The following is an 18,335-nucleotide window of genomic DNA, read 5'->3' on the forward strand; positions in this document are numbered from 1 at the left end:
CCCCACCAACCCAACCTCCACTCCCGGCACCTTCCCCTGCAACCGCAAAAAATGCAAAACGTTCGCCCACACCTCCCCCCTCACTTCCCTCCAAGGCCCAAGGGGTCCTTCAATATCCATCAGAAATTCACCTGCACCTCCACACACATCATTTACTGCATCCACTGCACCCGATGTGGCCTCCTATACATTGGGGAGACAGGCCGACTATTTGCGGAACGCTTCAGAGAACACCTCTGGGGCCAACCAACCCAACCGTCCCATGGCTCAACACTTTAATTCCCCCTCCCACTCCGCCAAGGACATGCAGGTCCTTGGCCTCCTCCATCGCCAGACCATGGTAACACGACGCATGGAGGAAGAGCGACTCATCTTCCACCTAGGAACCCTCCAACCACAAGGGATGAATGCAGATTTCTCCAGCGTCCTCATTTCCCCTCCCCCCACCTTTTCTCAGTACCAACCCTCAGACTCAGCACCGCTTTCTTGACCTGCAATCTTCTTCCCGACCTCTCCACCCCTACCCCCTCTCCGGCCTATCACCCTCACCTTAACCTCCTTCCACCTATCACATTCCCAACGCCCTTCCCCCAAGTCCCCCCTCCTCGCCTTTTATTTTAGGGTGCTTGGCACACCCTCCTCATTCCTGAAGAAGGGTTTATGCCCGAAACGTCGATTCTCCTTCTCCTTTGATGCTGCCTGACCTGCTGCGCTTTTCCAGCAACAGATTTTTAAGCTCCTAGTTTTGCCTGCCTGTTTGTGGATTATGTGGAACATTCCTTGTTCAAATCGGGCTCATCCCCACAAAATTCTATCCAGTAAATTGTTGATATAATTGGTGCACCTACCTCTGAAATCGGCATAGAAAAATATTTAACAATTTTCCTTCTAGTTTCCACCCTGCCATCAACGTAAATGTCCACCTTTTTTCCCTTGACCAAGAATTCCCCACCTGGGCCAAAGGGCCTGTACTGTCACATGTTCTATGACTACACACACAGTTGTGCCAGACCCATTTCCCACAGTTCTGCCCTCACCCTCCCTTTGCACAACCTGATCGGGTTCCCCAGTTCTTTCTTCCTATCCTACCTGCATCCACAGGGTCATACACTGCCATTTCTCCCATCTCCAATGGGATACCACTACTAGACACATATTCTCCTCTCAGTCAAGATTAGAGTGGTGCTGGAAAAGCACAGCAGGTCAGACAGCATCCAAGGAGCAGGAAAATCGATGTTTCGGGCAAAAGCCCTTCATCAGGAATGAGGCAGGGAACCTCCGGGTGGAGAGATAAATGGGAGGGGGTTGGGGCTGGGAGAAGGTAGCTAAGAGTAAGATGGATGGAGTGGGGATGATGGTGATAGTTTGGAAAGGAGGATAGAGCAGATAGGTGGGAAGGAAGATTGGCATGTTGGACAGGTCATGAGGATGGTACTGAGCTGGCAGGTTGGAACAAGGGTAAGGTGGGGGGGGGGGGGGGGGGGGGAAATGAGGAAAATGGTGAAGTCCACATTGATGCCATGGGGTTGAAGGATCCTGAGGTGCAAGGTGAGACATTCTTCCTCCAGGCATTGATGGTGAGGGAGTGGCGGTAGAGGAGGCCCAAGACCTGCATGTCCTCAGCAGAGTGGGGCAGTTGAAATGTTCGGCCACGGGGCGGTGGGGTTGATTGGTGCAGGTGTTCCGGAAATGTTCCCTAAAGCTCTCTGAGTTTTCTGCTCTCGTTTGTTGGCAGTGTGTAGGGACCGTTCCCTAAGGGAGTCCCTGATCTACTTCTCCATTTCCAACAGCTCCCTACAGCACCTTTGCATGTAATTGTACAAGTTGTAACACCTGCCCATTTACCTTCTCCTTCCTCACTATTCAAGTGCCAGGTGAAGCTTGTACTTTGTTTAATTTTGGTCACGCTATTCACTGCTCACAGTGTAGTCTCCTCTACACTGGGCACAACACAGACTGGGGGACTGCTTTGCTGATCAGTCTTCTGTCTGCAAAAACTATCCAGACCCCAGCTACCAGTTGCCTGCCATTTCAGCACACCACCCGTGTTCCCTGACCAACATCTTTGCCTTGTACCTGCTGCAGTGTTCCAGTGAGGCTCAGCACAAGCTGGAAGAACAGCATCTCATTTTTCTGCTTCACAACTTTGAGGCTTGTAGCCTTCAGGATTCACTATCAAGTTCTTTGTTTTATGGAATATGGCAGACTGTTTAAGAACAAGAGATCTCATTTATAAGATGGCATTCAGAATTATTTTCTGAATGCCGTTACTGTGTGAAATTTTCTTCCCAGAATGCAGTGGAGGTTATGTTAGAGTCATAGAGATGGACAGCATGGAAACAGACCCATTCTGTCCAACTCATCCATGCTGACTGGGTACACGTAGTTGTTCTATAATGCAATGGCTGCATTCTTGTACAGCCCTGCGTTATAGAAAAAGCATGCTTGAAGTGTTGGCACAATCAAGTCCTTAAATGAACAAGTCCTTAAATGATGTATTACAATATAATACTGTCATCACTCCTTGTTCAAAACCAAAACAATGAAGCAAGTCGTCTTATTAAAAAAAAATTAGCCAAATAATTTAATGATATACCCAACTAAGAATAGATCAGGGAAACACTAACATGAAATTTATACTCCATTTTGGTCATTCTGACCTGAACAAAATATCTTCCCATAAACAGAGAACTGAATAAACTCTGAAACAGCAGTTTTTTTTAATGAGTTCATCAAGCATCCAAGAAGTCAGTAGCAGTAAAATTGTCTTTGGAACAAGTTTAGACAGATTTATTTAACTGCATACAAAATTGAAACTTTGACATCTTGAAATCTATTTCTAATATGCAATAGTAAACCCTTATAGGGTAAATCCAAACACTTGAATTATTTAGCAGACCATTAACAACAGTGCATACACAAAAGGGGCAGCACAGTGGCTCAGTGGTTAGCACTGCTGCCTCACAGCACCAGGGACCCAGGTTCAATTCCAGCCTCAGGAGTTTGCACATTCTCCCCATGTCCGCAAGGGCTTTCTGCGGGTGCTCTGGTTTCATCCCACAACTGAGGACACTGTTTCTGAAGTGCAAGCGTTTACAATGCCAATGCTTTAAGTGCAGTTTCTCAAAACGCAATTTTTCTATAATGCAGGATTGCACAAGAACACAATCATCGCGTTATACAAGAACTACCCGTCAAATGCTATTCTATTTGAAAATGCATGTAGTAGTACGGTAAACTGAAACAAATAAAAGATGACCCATCCACTGCTAATTTGAAAGTGTATTTTGACCAGATGGGAGGAGGACTAAGTGGTGACAACTAAATTATACATGCATGCACCTTCCCTTTCTGTAAATTGCAGAAGACCATATTTACACATTGTTGCCAAATCTGTTTGGACATGTGCAGGTTAGGTCAACTGGCCATGCTAAATTGCCCATTGGGATGTGTAAGTCAGGGGCAAATATAGGATAGGAGAATGGGTCTGGGTGAGGTACTCTTCGGAGGGTCAGTGTGGACTTGTTCGGCCAATGGGCCTGTTTCCACACTGTGGGGATTCTGTAGGGATTCTATTTACACCATTATTCAACGGAGGCCGACTACTGTCCCAGGATCATTTTGCTTTTGGGCTATGCAGGGTGCTGAATGAAAGGAAAAGAAAACAGCCGCCCCAGCAAATGAGATGTTTGCATTGTTGGTATCCACACACCTATTTCCCAAAGGAATCATGTAAAGAATAATTACTAGGCAACGTAAGACCAAATGTGTCTGGGGTACATGAGACATCAAAACCAGTCAATCTATATTTAAAAAATTAAAAGCTACTTTAATACAACAAATTAGAACCTCAGAAGTGTCAAACATTGGAAGCCAATATCTTTCAAGTATGGATGTTGAACTGTCAAACTCATCTACCAGCATTGAGTTCAAAAGGACTCGGGCTCATCTGAAGAACTAAAGTTGAGACATCCACACACATTAACAATTGTGTTTCACAGCATTACCACATTGGATTTTGGCTGGAAGGTTTGCACTGTGCATCCATTGGGCGAGACACAAAAGGCATGAAATTATGTTCTTTGTGCAAGATTTTCAAATCACAGTAACACCTAATCAAACACAAAGCACAATAAAAAATATCATAGGATGTATATTTTTACCAATGACAAAAAGGCGGCAGAGATGGAAGGCAGAACCTTCTGTGAAGAAAATATTTACACTGAGCTGGAATGCAGTATTTGAAAGCTGCTGGACAGAAACAGTAAGGAGGAGGAGTAGACCATTTAGCCCTTTGAACATGCACCACCACCATCATGGTTGATTATCTAACTCAGTACTTTACTTTTACTTTCTTACCCTTTGATCACTTTAGCACTCAGAACAGCATTTATCATTTACTTGAAAACATTCAACATTTTGGTCTACAAATATACAAAAAAGGAACAAGAGTAAACCACTCGGACCTTCAATCCTGCTCCACCATTTAATAAGGTCTTGGCTGATTTGATTTTAACCTCAAATCTATATTCCTGTATAGCCCCAATATTCTTTCATCCCCTTGGCAAATTAAGAATCTATTCATCTCGGCCTTAAAAATATTTCAAAATTCTGCATCCACTGAAGGACTTCCAAAAACTCTCAACGAGAAAAAATTGCTTCCTCATGTGGTTTAAATGGGGCTCCTCACTTTTAAACTATGACCCTAGTTCTAGATTCGCACACAAGAATAAACACCCTTTCACAAACTATCCAGGGAATTAAGCTTCAATTTATTCATTTATGGCTCTCAGAATAGAAGTGGGTTAAGTGACTGGGCAAAGATCTGGCAAGTGGAGTATAACGTAGAAAAGTGTGAAATTGTCCATTTTGGCAGAAAGAACCAAATGATAAGAGGTTGCACAGTTTCTGGATGCAGAGAGATCTGGGTATCCTAGTGCATGAATAAAATGTACCCCTATGCAGGTACAGCAAGCGATCAGGACAGGTAATACAGATCGTTCTACTACAAACGCACGTTTTGTTAACACAAATTCACTGTAACGAGATTGACCAATTGGGGACACTTTCTCAAATGCAAGCGTTTACAATGCCAATGCTTTAAGTGCAGTTTCTCAAAACGCAATTTTTCTATAATGCAGGATTGCACAAGAACACAATCATCGCGTTATACAAGAACTACCCGTCAAATGCTATTCTATTTGAAAATGCATGTAGTAGTACGGTAAACTGAAACAAATAAAAGATGACCCATCCACTGCTAATTTGAAAGTGTATTTTGACCAGATGGGAGGAGGACTAAGTGGTGACAACTAAATTATACATGCATGCACCTTCCCTTTCTGTAAATTGCAGAAGACCATATTTACACATTGTTGCCAAATCTGTTTGGACATGTTTCATGAGATTGAAACTATCAGTGGTTTCATTACATGACACTTGTAACCTGTGCTTCAGAGGTAACCACACCCAAAGCCAAGATTTCCAAGCTAAATGTCCATGAAGTTGGATAGATACCAAAGGGTGCAGTTACATCTTATTCACAATAATTAGCAAGACAAATCTAACTCCACTGAGTACTGCTCCAGCTTAACTTCAATCATTAGCAAAACTGTGGAAGATGTTATCAATGGGCACTTGTTTAATAATAACCTGCTCACCAATTCATCCAGAAACAAAGCTAACCTTCTAAGGACCAGGGTTTGAATCCCGCTACGGCAGATCGTGGAATTTGAAATCACTAAAAGTATCTGGAATTAAGAAATAAGAATTTACTGATCACCATGAAACCATTGTTGATTGCTGGAAAAACCCACCCGTATCCCTAAAGTCCTGCAGGGAAAGAAAAATGCCATCTAGTCTACATGTGACTCCAGAGCGACTGCAATGGGGTTGACTCTCAACAATGGCTTAGCAAAACACTTGCTATAAAACTTTAACAAAGAAACAAAACCCCACAGACTATCTGGCATCGACTCAGGTACCAGAGTAAGCAACAGCAAAAACAGCCCCAAAGTCCTTCTCACTAACGTTTGGCAGCCCATGCCAAAACTTGGAAAACTGATGAGTCATGCAACAACCTAACATAGTCATACTCACAGAGTTATACCATACAAATGTCCCAAATACCTCCATCACCAACCCTAGATATAATCTGCCCAACCAGTAGGACAGACTAGCAGAGATGGCTGTACACTGGTATACAGTCGAGAGGGAGTTGCCCTTGGAGTCTTCGACACAGACTCCAGATCCCATGAAGTCTCATGGCCTCAGGTTAAACATGGGCAAAGAAATCTCCTCTTGATTACCACATAGTGACCTCTTTTGGGTGATAATTCAATGCTCCTGAAAAGTGAACAACACTTGGAAGAAGCACTGAAGGTCCTCTGCAGAATGAAATTTCCCATCCAGAGGACAATGTCCACCACCAGGAACAGAACTGCATCAGCACTACTGATCAAGTAGCTGCTAAACTGGCTCTAGCAGGTGGTAAGGGAACCAACAAGAGGGAAAAACATATTTGACCTCATCCTTACTAAGGTGCCAGTACAGATGCATCTATCCACAAAAGTCTCCACTAGGATTGGATGGTGGCCACCCCTACCAATGCTATCTATTACTGATATTTTTTGTTGAATTCAAATTCCACCATGTGCCATAGTTGCAACTGTGAAGACCCACCTTCACATTGAGAATACCCTCCACTGTGTTGTGTGACACGATCACCATGCTAAATCGAACAGACTTCAAACAGGAGGACATGCCAGGAACATCCTATTAACACCTCATTAGTCTACTCTCAATAGTCAGTAAAATGATGCAACCTGTCAACAACAGTGCTCCCAAACAGCACCCGCTCTACAATAACCTGTCCAGTGATGTCTGTTTGGATTCCATCAAGGCCACACAGTTTCTGATCTCATTACAGCTTTGGTTCAAACATGGATAAAAGAGATAAATTCCAGATGTTGACGAAGAGCGACTAAGACCATATTTGACCAAATGTGGCATCAAGAAGGTCAGCCGAGGACAAGTTCCTCAGGGCCTAAACATCGTCAGCTGCTTTGTCAATGGCCTTCCTTCCATCTTAAGGTCTGAAGTGGGGATGACTCCACAATATTGAGTATCATTTATGACTCCTGAAGCAGTCCATGTTCAATTGCAATAAATCTAGATAATATCCTGGTTTGGGCTGACGAGTAGCAATAGCATTCATGCCACACGAATACCAGGCGATGACCATCACCAATAAGAGAATCTAACCACCACCCCTTGATATTCAATGGTATCACCATTACTGAATTCCACAATAACAACATTCTGTTGGCTACCATTGACTAGAAATTCAATTGGACTCACCACATGAACACAATGGCTGCAAGAGCAGGTCAGAGGTTAGGAATACTGCAGCTCGTAAGAATACTCCCTAAAGCCTGTCCTCACTGGCATCAATGAATGCAGCTCCAATAACACTCAAAAGGCTCAACACCATCTAGGACAAAGTAGCCACTTGATCAACACCGCATCCACTAACATCCACTTCCTCCACCACCAACCACTCTCAGGAGCAGCAGTCTATACTAACTACCAGATGCAGTGCAGAAAATCTCCAAAGATCCTTAGATAATATCTTCCAAACCAACGACATCTAGAAGGACAAGAGCAGCAAATACATGGGAAGTTCCCCTCCAAGCCACTCACCATCCTGATTTAGAAATAGGATTTTCACTGTTCATTCACTGTTGCTGGGTCAAAATGCTGGCATACCCTCCATCATGGCATTGTGGGTCTACCTACATGTGGACTACAGCAGCTCATGACCTCCTTCTTAATAAAAGGCAAAAAATGCAAGCCAGCCAGTGACTGCAACAAGGAGGCCAAATACTTCACAGGGCCATGTGATGTTAGCATTGTAGGGACACAGAAACACTAACTAGAACTGTGTAAAGGTCCTATCGCACTCTCAGCTACTTCCCAGTCTCACACCCCTCCCATTTATCTCACCACACCCTCCAAGGAAACACTGATGTCCTGACCAAAATTTATCCCTAAATGAATTTCAGCGAAACGAAATCTGGCAATTGCCAACTCATTGTTTGTGCAATCTTACTTAAAACAGAGAGTACATTCCAGAAATTACAGAAAGCAACAGGGAACAATGCGAAAAACTCTACAGAAACACAATTCTTTTCCTTCTATTAACAATTCTGAAATCATTATGTACCAGGGGAAATACTCACTAGTGACTGAAAGATAGGAGAGGAAAATTGTTGCAGTTGTTGACACACATTCATCACCGCAGGTGTTCCACAGGACAGAGTCCTAGACTTACACATCTTCAGCTACTTCATCTATGTCCTTCCCTCCGATTATAGAGTCTCGTAATAAAAGTAGCCTTCAGCTATAATTTCAAATTTTCAGGTAATCAAGCAGCCCATGTCCACACGAATTAATTCAAGGTCAACATCCAGCATTTGGCTAAGGGTCAACTAATATTTGCATCAGAATTGCCAAGCAATAATCACCTTCAACAAGAGAAATTAGAACCAGCCTTTTATGGCAATACCATTGCCAATTAGATTAGTGTGGAAACATGCCCTTCAGCCCAACAAATCCACACCGACCCGTCGAAGCGCAACCAACCCAGACCCATTCCCCTACATTTACCCCTTCACCTAACACTACGGGCAATTTAGCGTGGCCAACTCACCTGACCTGCACATTTTTGGACTGTGGGAGGAAACCGGAGCACCCGGAGGAAACCTACGCAGACACGGGGAGAACGTGCAAACTCCACACAGTCGCCTGAGGCGGGAATTGAACCCGGGTCTCTGACTCTGCGAGACAGCAGTGCTAACCACTTTGCCGCCCTAAGCACTACCTCCACTACCAATATTCTTGGGATTGTCATTGACCAGAAGCTCAACTGGACCATCCATATAAGTTAACTGAAACACAGCTAAGATATTCTGCTGTTGATTTTATTCATTTTATTCATCTCTCAATTACAACCACATCACTACCTAAATGTTTAGACAAGAATATAATGCAACACAAAAAAAAATTTACAAGGAACAAGCGTACGCCAACTGGACTTTTGAGCCTCCTACTCTGCCATTCATGACTGACCTAATGATTCAATATTCTCACATACTCCTGATAACCTTCAACCCTATTGCTCAGAATCTGTACCTTAAAAATATTCACCACCTTATGAGGAAGAAAACTCGAAAGGCGCATGGTTCTTACAGAAAAATAATCATTTTTCTCTAAAATAGGCAAACCCTCATCTTTAAACAGTGACCCCCTAGTTCCAAATTCTCCCCTTTGAGTCTCCTCAGGCCCTTTTATGTTTCAATCAAGTCATCCTCTTCTAACCTCCAGAGGATAAGTCAAACCTATCCAATCTTTCTTCATAAGACCACTTGACCATTGTAGGTTTCAGTAGGTCTTCTCTGAACTGCTTCCAACACATTTACACCCTCCCTTAAATAAGGAAACAAATATTATGTATAGTTTGAAAATAGAAATTACTGGAGAAAGCCAACTGATCTGCAGCATCTATAAAGAGAAACAGTTAACATTTCAAATCCAGTGGTCCTTCTTTAGAACTGTACATAGTACTCCTGAAATGGTCTGAAGCACAACATCTCTACTTTTGTACTCAGTTCCCTTCACAATAAACAATATCATCCTATGAGCTTTCCTAATCATTTGCAGTGCCTGCATATTAATATTCTGCAATTTATAGACTAGGATATGTCTACATCTCAAGCTTCACAATCTCTCACCACTTAGATAATATAATTCTTTTTTATTCTGTCTGTGGACAAACTCACGTTTTCCCCACATTGTACTCCATTTGCCACATCTTTGCCCCAGCTTTAACCTACGTGCATCCACATTGGTCAGCAGCCAATTCATCAACTTTAAAACCCCTTCCTTCCACCAATCATACTATAGTTTTGTGAATGCACCATTAGCATCTGGAGTACAACACTTCTGCCAGCACTGTTGCAACCAAATACAATTGCTCAACAGTATTTCCAAGTCAGTTCTTCCATAGCAAAGGTGGGAATGTGAAAACTATCCATAGCCTGAAGCCACAACCAGACATAACAACGGCGTTTTGATTGTGAGTAAACATGCAAGTGCAACCTTCGCAATTTTTGCATTGAATTGATTGTTTAGAAACAAGCTATTATGTCCCAACACTTAGTGTTTATCCTCCACAAGTACCTCCTCCCACTCTGCTTCATCACACCCCAACAACAGACAATTTTCCATCACTATGAGGTTTTGACAAATTAACAATTTCTGCAAGCTAAACATTTACTCAGAAAAATCATAATGACAAAACGTGAAGAACCATGAACTTCAAAGCACTGAAATCATTTTTAATCAGTCAATATCCTAGTCAGAAGACCACAGATATTGGTTGACTCCTATTTCTACTCTCTAAATCATAAGACAACAACAAAATAACAGGTTCCATATAAATGTCACTGCATATAATGCTGAAGTCAGGCTAAGTGTTACCCAACTCTGCAATTATAATGACAGTTTCATATTTTAATGACTTGTCTCTTCAGTGTAATGCTGTGGTACCTCATGAGTAAATGACACTTCATTAAAGGGAAATTGTTTGCCTATATAAATGAAAAAAATAATGCCAGCTCTTCACCCTCATATTATCCACACAGTTCACATTACCCATTGGGAGCTAATTTTCACAATAAACGATTTATCTAAAGCAGATGTCAGATTGCAAACTAATTTCAATAATTTTTATGTCCATTGACATCTAAGTGGCAGCTGTCCCGTGGAATGTGATCACAATGATCAAGTTTGTAAATGCATTGCCAAGTAAAACATAATTTTCAGGCTGCTTATTGCTAAGAGAGAGCCACCGACAGACATTAGGTTTCAAGATGGTGAAAAGGGCTTGAATTAGGAGGTTTCTGCTGTCTTGGGAGCAGAGGAGGAGAAGAACAGGAACATTAAACCATTTTTAAGAATGGCCTCGTTGTACAATTGGCGACAACTTTTGCTGAATCCCAATGGAGAGAATAAGCTGACAAAGGACTATACTCAATTACAGTAAATGATGGCACATCTGGCAGCACCAACTGGGTTTAAAAGTCGCTTAAATATTGTAAACTCCCACAACTGGGAAACTCTATTTTAGCTGCCAGACAGTAAATCAATTAAGCTCACCCAAGCAGCAGAGAAGTCACGCCTTTTCATGGTAACAAACAGCTACAAACTCAGCCAACATGGATATATGCCAACAGTGAGGATTGGAAAATAAAGAAACAGTGGATGCAGTGCAGTTGTATTTTCAAAAAAAAAAATTAAGATACAAACAAGAGGATATTACACACAATTAGGGCAGATGGAATTGAAGGTAACAATATTGGCAGAGTGTTATGGTAGTGTGCCATATATCAAGTCCACTTTCCCAAAGTCTTAGCAAACGTTGAGGACTTCATTTCAAAAAAAGTATCTCAAATTTATCTGACTTTCAAGACCAAGTCTGGTAGAACGCACAGACTAAATTCCTGTGCTCAACAAGAATTCTTATTTATTACAAGATATTAGACCACAGCTACGGGTAAACAGAGATAAACATTGGCCATCTTCCTTCCCACTTATCTGCTCCACTCTCCTCTCTGACCTATCACTTTCGCCCCCACCTTCATCAATGTATCGTATTCCCAGCCCCCTCCCATTTATCTCTCAGCACCTTTGGCCCATAAGCCTCATTCCTGACAATGGGCTGATGTCAGAAATGTCGATGATCGATATGGAAAGCAGTAAGGCTTTCAACAAGGTTTCGCATGGTAGATTTTTTAGCAAGGTTAGATCACAGAATAGAGGAATTTGGATACAGAACAACTCAATGATAAGTAGTGGGTTAAGAGGGTTAGTTTTCAGACTGGAGGCCTGTGACCAGTGGTGTATCATAAGGCTAAGTCCTGGGTCCGCTGCTTTTCATCATTTGTATAAATGGTTTGGATATAAACATAGAAGATATGGTTAGTAAGTTTGCAGATGACACCAAAATTGGAGGTGCAGTGGACAGCAAGAAAGGTTACCTCAGAATACGAGATCTTGATCAAATGGTTCGGTGGGCAAATGAGTGGTAGATGGATTTTAATTCAGATAAATGTGAGGTGCTGCATTTTGGAAAGGCAAATCAGGGCAGGACTTACATAATTAGTGATAAGATCCTGGGAGTGTTGCTGAACAAAGAGACTTTGGATTTCACGTGCACTGTAATAACTGATTCAGTCAATTACATTTTGAAAAAAAAGGCAAAACATATCAGCTATTGAATAAAAATAAACTACATTCTGACATGAAACACAAAACAGATCATGCAAAATTATCTTATCCTATCACAGAATTATACAGCACAGAAGAAGCCTTCAGCACATCAAAAACATAATACTATCTATACTAGTCCATTTTCCCACTCTGGACACATTCTAAAACTTCAAGTAGCTTTTAAATGTTGTGAGGCAATGCATTCTAGACTCCCACTAACTTCTGGTTGAAACTTTTTTTCCTCAAACCCCTTCTAAACCTGCTGCCTTTCACTTTAAGATTATGCCCCCTTGTTATTGATCCTTCAACTAATGGGAACAGCTGCTTTCGATTCACCCATCTATTTCCCTACATTCAATGTCTTCCATGTCGCTTTCCACAGTAAATAGTGATGCAAAATACTCGTTTAGAATCTTCCCTATCTCCTGTGGCTCCACACAAAGATGACCTTGCTTATCTTTGAGGGGCCAGATTCTCTCCCTCATTACCCTTTTGTCCATAATGTATTTGTAAAAACCCTTTGGATTCTCCTTAATTCTATTTGCCAAAGCTATCTCATGTCCCCTTTTTGTCCTCCTGATTTCCCTCATAAGTTTATTCCTACTTTCTTTATACTCTTCGAAGGATTCACTCGATCTCTCCTGTCTATACCTTACATATGCTTCCTTCTTTTTCTTAACCAAACCCTCAATTTTTTTGAGTCATCCAGCATTCCCTACACCTATCAGCCTTTCCTTCACCCTAACAGGAATATACTTTCTCTGGACTCTTGTTATCTCATTTCTGAAGGCTTCCCATTTTCCAGCCGTCCCTTTACCTGCGAACATCTGCCCCAATCAGCTTTTGAAAATTCTTCCCTAACACCGTCAAAATTAGCCTTCCTCCAAATTAGAACTTCAACTTTTAAATGTGGTTTATCATTTTCCATCACTATTTTAAAACTAATGGAATTATGCTTGCTGGCCCTTATGTGCTCCCCCAATGACAGCTCAGTCACCTGTCTTACTTCTCAAGAGTAGGTCAAGTTTTGCACCTTCTCTCGTAGGTACATCCACATATACTGAATCAGAAAATTGTCTTGCACACACTTAACAAATTCCTCTCCATCTAAATCTTTAACACTATGGCAGTCCCAGTATATGTTTGTAAAGTTAAAATCCCCTATCATAACCACCCTATTATTCTTACAGATAACTGAGATCTCCTCACAAGTTTGTTTCTCAATTTCCCATAGACTATTGGGAGGTCTATAATACAATCCCAATAAGGTGATCATCCATTTATTATTTCTCAGTTCCACCCAAATAACTTCCCAGGATATATTCCCAGCAATATCCTCCCTCAGTACAGCTGTAATGCTATCCCTGATCAAAAACGCCACTCCCCCTCTGGGCAGCACGGTGGCACAGTGGTTAGCGCTGCTGCCTCACAGCGCCAGAGACCCAGGTTCAATGCCCCTCTCAGGTGACTGTCTGTGTGGAGTTTGCACATTCTCCCCCCATGTCTGCATGGGTTTCGTCCTGGTGCTCTGGTTTCCTCCCACAGTCCAAAGATGTGCAGGTTAGGTAAATTGGCTATGCTAAATTGCCTGTAGTGTTAGGTGAAGGGGTAAATGTAGGGGAATGGGTCTGGGTGGGTTGTTCTTCAGAGGGTCGATGTAGACTTGTTGGGCCGAAGGGCCTGTTTCCACACTGTAAGTAATCTAATCTAATCTAGCCTCCCTTTCTGTCCTTCCACTAGAGAGTCCCCAACGCAATCGACCTCTTGGAACCCAACGTACCTATCATAGTCACAGAAGACTCCAGCACAACTTGCCTACCTCTTTTAGCTTTCCTGGAGTTAACCCTTCTATGTGACTGTATCTGCAACTTTTCCCCCTTCTTATAACTGACATCCATCACACCCCTTGCTCTTGTAAATTCCTCATTGCCTCTAACTGTCTCTCTAGCCAATCCATTCGAACCCATTTATAAAAATCACAAAAAGCAGAGGTCCCAGAACAGATGCCTGTGGAACACCATTGGTTACCGACCTCCAGGCTGAACACTTTCCATCTCCTACCACCCTGTCTTCTGTGGTCCAGGTGAGTTCTCTTTCTAATTCTCTCATGGGTATTGCTGGCAGGCCAGTATTTATTTCCCATCCAAAACTGTTCTGCTGCCTTTTTGAATTATGATGGACTTTACTGATAATTTGCCAATGGAGCTGAGTTGAAGAATGCCTAACTACCTTTTGATTTCCAAATCTATCACCGTTTCTACCCCTAAGCTCCAGTACTTCGTCTCATTCTGTTATTATAATATCAAGATTTCTTCTAAGATCTCTTCCCTCCAACGCGTGAATGTATTTGTCAGCTGGTAAAGCTACCTGGTTCAGAGGGTGGTATAACTTCAGCTGAAAGAAAACAGTGTAAACAAAATACAGCTGTCATCATTAGCCAAGGTGCCTCCAGCCTTGTCATTCTTTAAACCACAGCTAGAATTTCAACCCTCACTGTGTGCAATTTGTGAGGAATTTGATACTAATAGAGTATTCGCCCTTGTCCATAAATGCTCCAAAACTGGGTTCAATATTCATCTCAACTCCCTCTTTAATCAAATTAGCACAAATAAAATAGTATTTTGTGCTTCAGGCAGCAATCTAATTTATCAGATCAGTTATTTTATTCACTTGGAACAACATGGCCAAATTCAAATTCAAATTCAAAATCAGTTAAGGACTGCAAAGCATATGCTTTATCAATGCTGCATTTAAATCAAACTTCAAGTAGAGCTGTACTTAATGCATGGTAGGAAATCACAGAAGCCCTACAGTGCGGGAGCAGCCTATTTGGCCCATCAAGTCCACATTGACTTCTGAAGTCCCCCACGCACTGCCTCGCTGTAACCCTGCATTTCCCATGGCTAATCCACTTACTCTGCACATCCCTGGATACTATGGGCAATTTAGCACAGCCAATTCATCTTGCCTGCACATCTTCAGAGTGTGGGAGAAAACTGGAACACGAGAAGTAACCCACGCAGAGAAGTTGCAAACTCCACACAGACAGTCACCCAAAAGTGAAACGGAACCCAGGTCCCAAATGTGTGAGGCAGAAGAGCTAACCGCTGAGCCACTTTGCCATGCCAGTGTTAACACTATCTAAAAATGGCTTGACATAACTTCTCCACTGACACACAACTGCACCCAAACATTTGTGTCTCCGAGTCAATTATTAGCACACTATGCAGTATTACAGGTTACATTTGATATGCAAATTACTTAAAATCAGACAATACCTTTGTTGGAAGCAACACCACACAGACAAAAGGCATGTTTTGATAAAGCTCTCAGACATTTTGATGAGTTATGCAAGGGTACATTTTGATAGATTATTTCCACTGCTCAAGAGATTATACAAGGACATAAAACTATAACCACAAAAGATGGAGAGACAATAATGCTTTGAACAGACGATGTTACAACAAGGAATTCTCTGCCACAAAATGATTGCTGAAACAGAAATTAAACAATGCTTGAAAAGATATTAAACAATAAGCTCAAGAACTGAGCTGAAGACAATAATTACAAACAAATAATAGAATCCCTACAAACAGGCCATTTGGCCCATCAAGCCCACACCAACCCTCAGGAGAAAATGCTGGCAGCCTTGAGTTAATTAGCTGTAACCTCCTTTGACTTCACAAAATACAGAATAAGTACATGTGACTGATTCAGTAACTCTACTTTGCTAGTTATAGTGATCCTTTGAATATTTGTAGCACATTTTCAATTTATTCCATGACAGGTGCCTGAAATGCCATTTCAAATTCAGGCTCAACATCATAATGAAAAAGCAAAGAACAACGGATACTAGAAATCAAACCATAACAGAATGCTAGACAAATTCAGCAGGTCTGGCAGCAATTAAAGAGGATGGTGAGGAGGGAGGAAGTAAAAAGGCAAATGTTACACCTTATAAGATTATCTGGAAGGTGCCGTGAAGGTATGGAAAGGTGCTGGTCTGGATCAGCAGATCACGGTATCCCAGAAGGAACAATCCCTGTGGAACACAGACAAGTGAGACAAAGCTGCTCCATTAGCAAGGTTAGGTTGTTCTTGGTTTTTTTTTCCTCCAGACAGATTGTAAATGACACAAGGTCCTGACCAGTCTTGAGTTTGGATGGATTTTAGGGCCACTTTGTTTACAGCCAACAGGCAGGGGGCTTTCAGGTTTTGAAAAATCCTTGTATCATAAAAGGGGAGTGGCCAGTTCTAGCAGCTTTTTTTAAGGGTTTGGTTTAATGCAGCAGTGAGTGTGGATGTGTGAGAGAAGAAAAGGCTGCTGGAGTCGCTCTCTCTCTCTCTCTCTCTCACTTCAAGCCTGTAAGATCTTGTTTGATTTGACCTTTTGTGCCAAAGGGTGTTTATGGGGATTCTTATAAGTAATTTGGAACTGCATCATTAAGTTGGGACAGTCTGTTGGGTTTTCAGATAAGTTATTTGGTATATTCTCTTTTATATTCTGTGTGTTTCATTCAGTAATCATGTCAATAAATTCCATTTTGTTTAAAACTAAGTGGTTTGACCAGCTGATTTTCTCCTGAAACATGCACTGCGCACTTGCTTAAAACAAATGCAAAGTTAGGGTCTGGGTTATCTTCTTGAAATGTTTTGAGGAGTCTGGCCTGGTCCATAACACAAGGGAGGGGAGCAGAATATGCATCTGAATGTGGAATCCCACTGGAGGTGGTGAAAAATGGGGGTTTATGATCCTTCAGATGCAGCAGTCGGTGGGGTGGAAAGTATCGAGTGGGGGACCCTATCAGTGTTGTGGGAGGGAGGCAATGAGGGCAGAAATGGGGGCAATGGGTCAGACCCGGCTGAGGGTCCTCAACTACAGTAGCAGGGAACACTCGGTAGTGGAAAAAAAGCCGGACATTTCTGGGGTTCCCTATAGAGAAGGAGCAACTGGGAGAATGGGATGGACTCCTTGCAGGAAGAAGGGTGTGAGGGCTGTCTAGCTACAGTAGCTGTGGGAGTCGGTGGGTTTGCAATGGATATCAGTGGCCAGCCAATCTCCAGAAATGGAAACTGAAATGTCATGTATGGGAAGGGAGGAGTTAAAGATGGATCAGGTGAGGACAGAGTGGATATTGGAAGCAAAATTGATTTTAAACATTTTCCTATTCCAGGCAAGAGAGGGAAACAGAATCAATGCACCAGAAAAAGAATCATGTGCATGCATATGCATAGCCCAAGTAATATTGGAACAGGGAATGATCCACTAGCCCACAAAGAAACAGACATAATTGGGGCCCTGCACATACCCATGTCCACATCGTTGATCTAAAAAAAGTGAGAGACTTTAAAGGAGAAGTGTTCAAGGTGAAGAGAAGCTCACCTAGCAGAGGAGGGTGGTGTTGGATGGAGATGTTTCAGACCTTCTCTCGAGGAAGCAGCACCGAGACCTGAGACCATCCTGATAAGAGATAGGCACGTAAAGGGATTGAACATCCATTGTGCAGTGTGGCAGGTATCTGTAAACTAAAAGTTCTGAAACTGATGTAAAGCATCAGACAAATTACAGATGTAAGTGGCAAGGGACTGGACAAAAGTATAGAAAATCATATCAGGAAAGGAGGAAATAAGTTCTGTGGGGCAGGAATAATGGGTCTGCACTTCAAGATCATCCTCGCCCATTTCAGATATCTCCCACAGAACACTACCACCAAACACATCTTCCCCTTACTCCCCAATCTGCATTTCTCAGGGACCATTTCCTCCAGTACATACTAGTCCATTCATAGATGATCACCAACACCACCCCTCCTTCCAATGCAACCACAGAAAATTCAATACCTTCTCCTTTTCCTGACTCACCATCCAACAGCCTAAACAGTTTTTCCAGGTTAAACAGCATTTCACCGTACCACCTCCAATCTGGTCTATGCGTTCATTGCATCCAATGTAGCCCACCCTATATTGGAGAAAGCAAATGTAGACTGGATGACCACTTTGCAGAA

The 18,335-nt window shown here is 42.2% G+C and overlaps 1 protein-coding gene across 5 annotated transcripts in view; it reads right to left on the bottom strand.

Annotated features, from left to right (window-relative positions):
- The window catches only part of numb (NUMB endocytic adaptor protein), a 167,286-nt gene that overhangs the window by 139,977 nt on the left and 8,974 nt on the right, over positions 1–18,335 (bottom strand). For 4 of the 5 annotated variants that reach the window (XM_043698381.1, XM_043698377.1, XM_043698380.1 and 1 more), the window contains exon 1: positions 18,193–18,259. The exons of the other annotated variant lie outside the window; for it this stretch is intronic. In XM_043698381.1, coding sequence (XP_043554316.1) covers positions 18,193–18,232 — 40 coding nt within the window. In that variant the 5' untranslated portion in view covers positions 18,233–18,259. Of the gene's footprint in view, positions 1–18,192; positions 18,260–18,335 lie in introns of those variants that run through there. 5 annotated transcript variants of the gene reach the window in all.

Source organism: Chiloscyllium plagiosum, chromosome 10 (genome assembly GCF_004010195.1).
Source record: "Chiloscyllium plagiosum isolate BGI_BamShark_2017 chromosome 10, ASM401019v2, whole genome shotgun sequence".
In the NCBI taxonomy this organism is placed as follows: Eukaryota; Metazoa; Chordata; class Chondrichthyes; order Orectolobiformes; family Hemiscylliidae; genus Chiloscyllium; species Chiloscyllium plagiosum.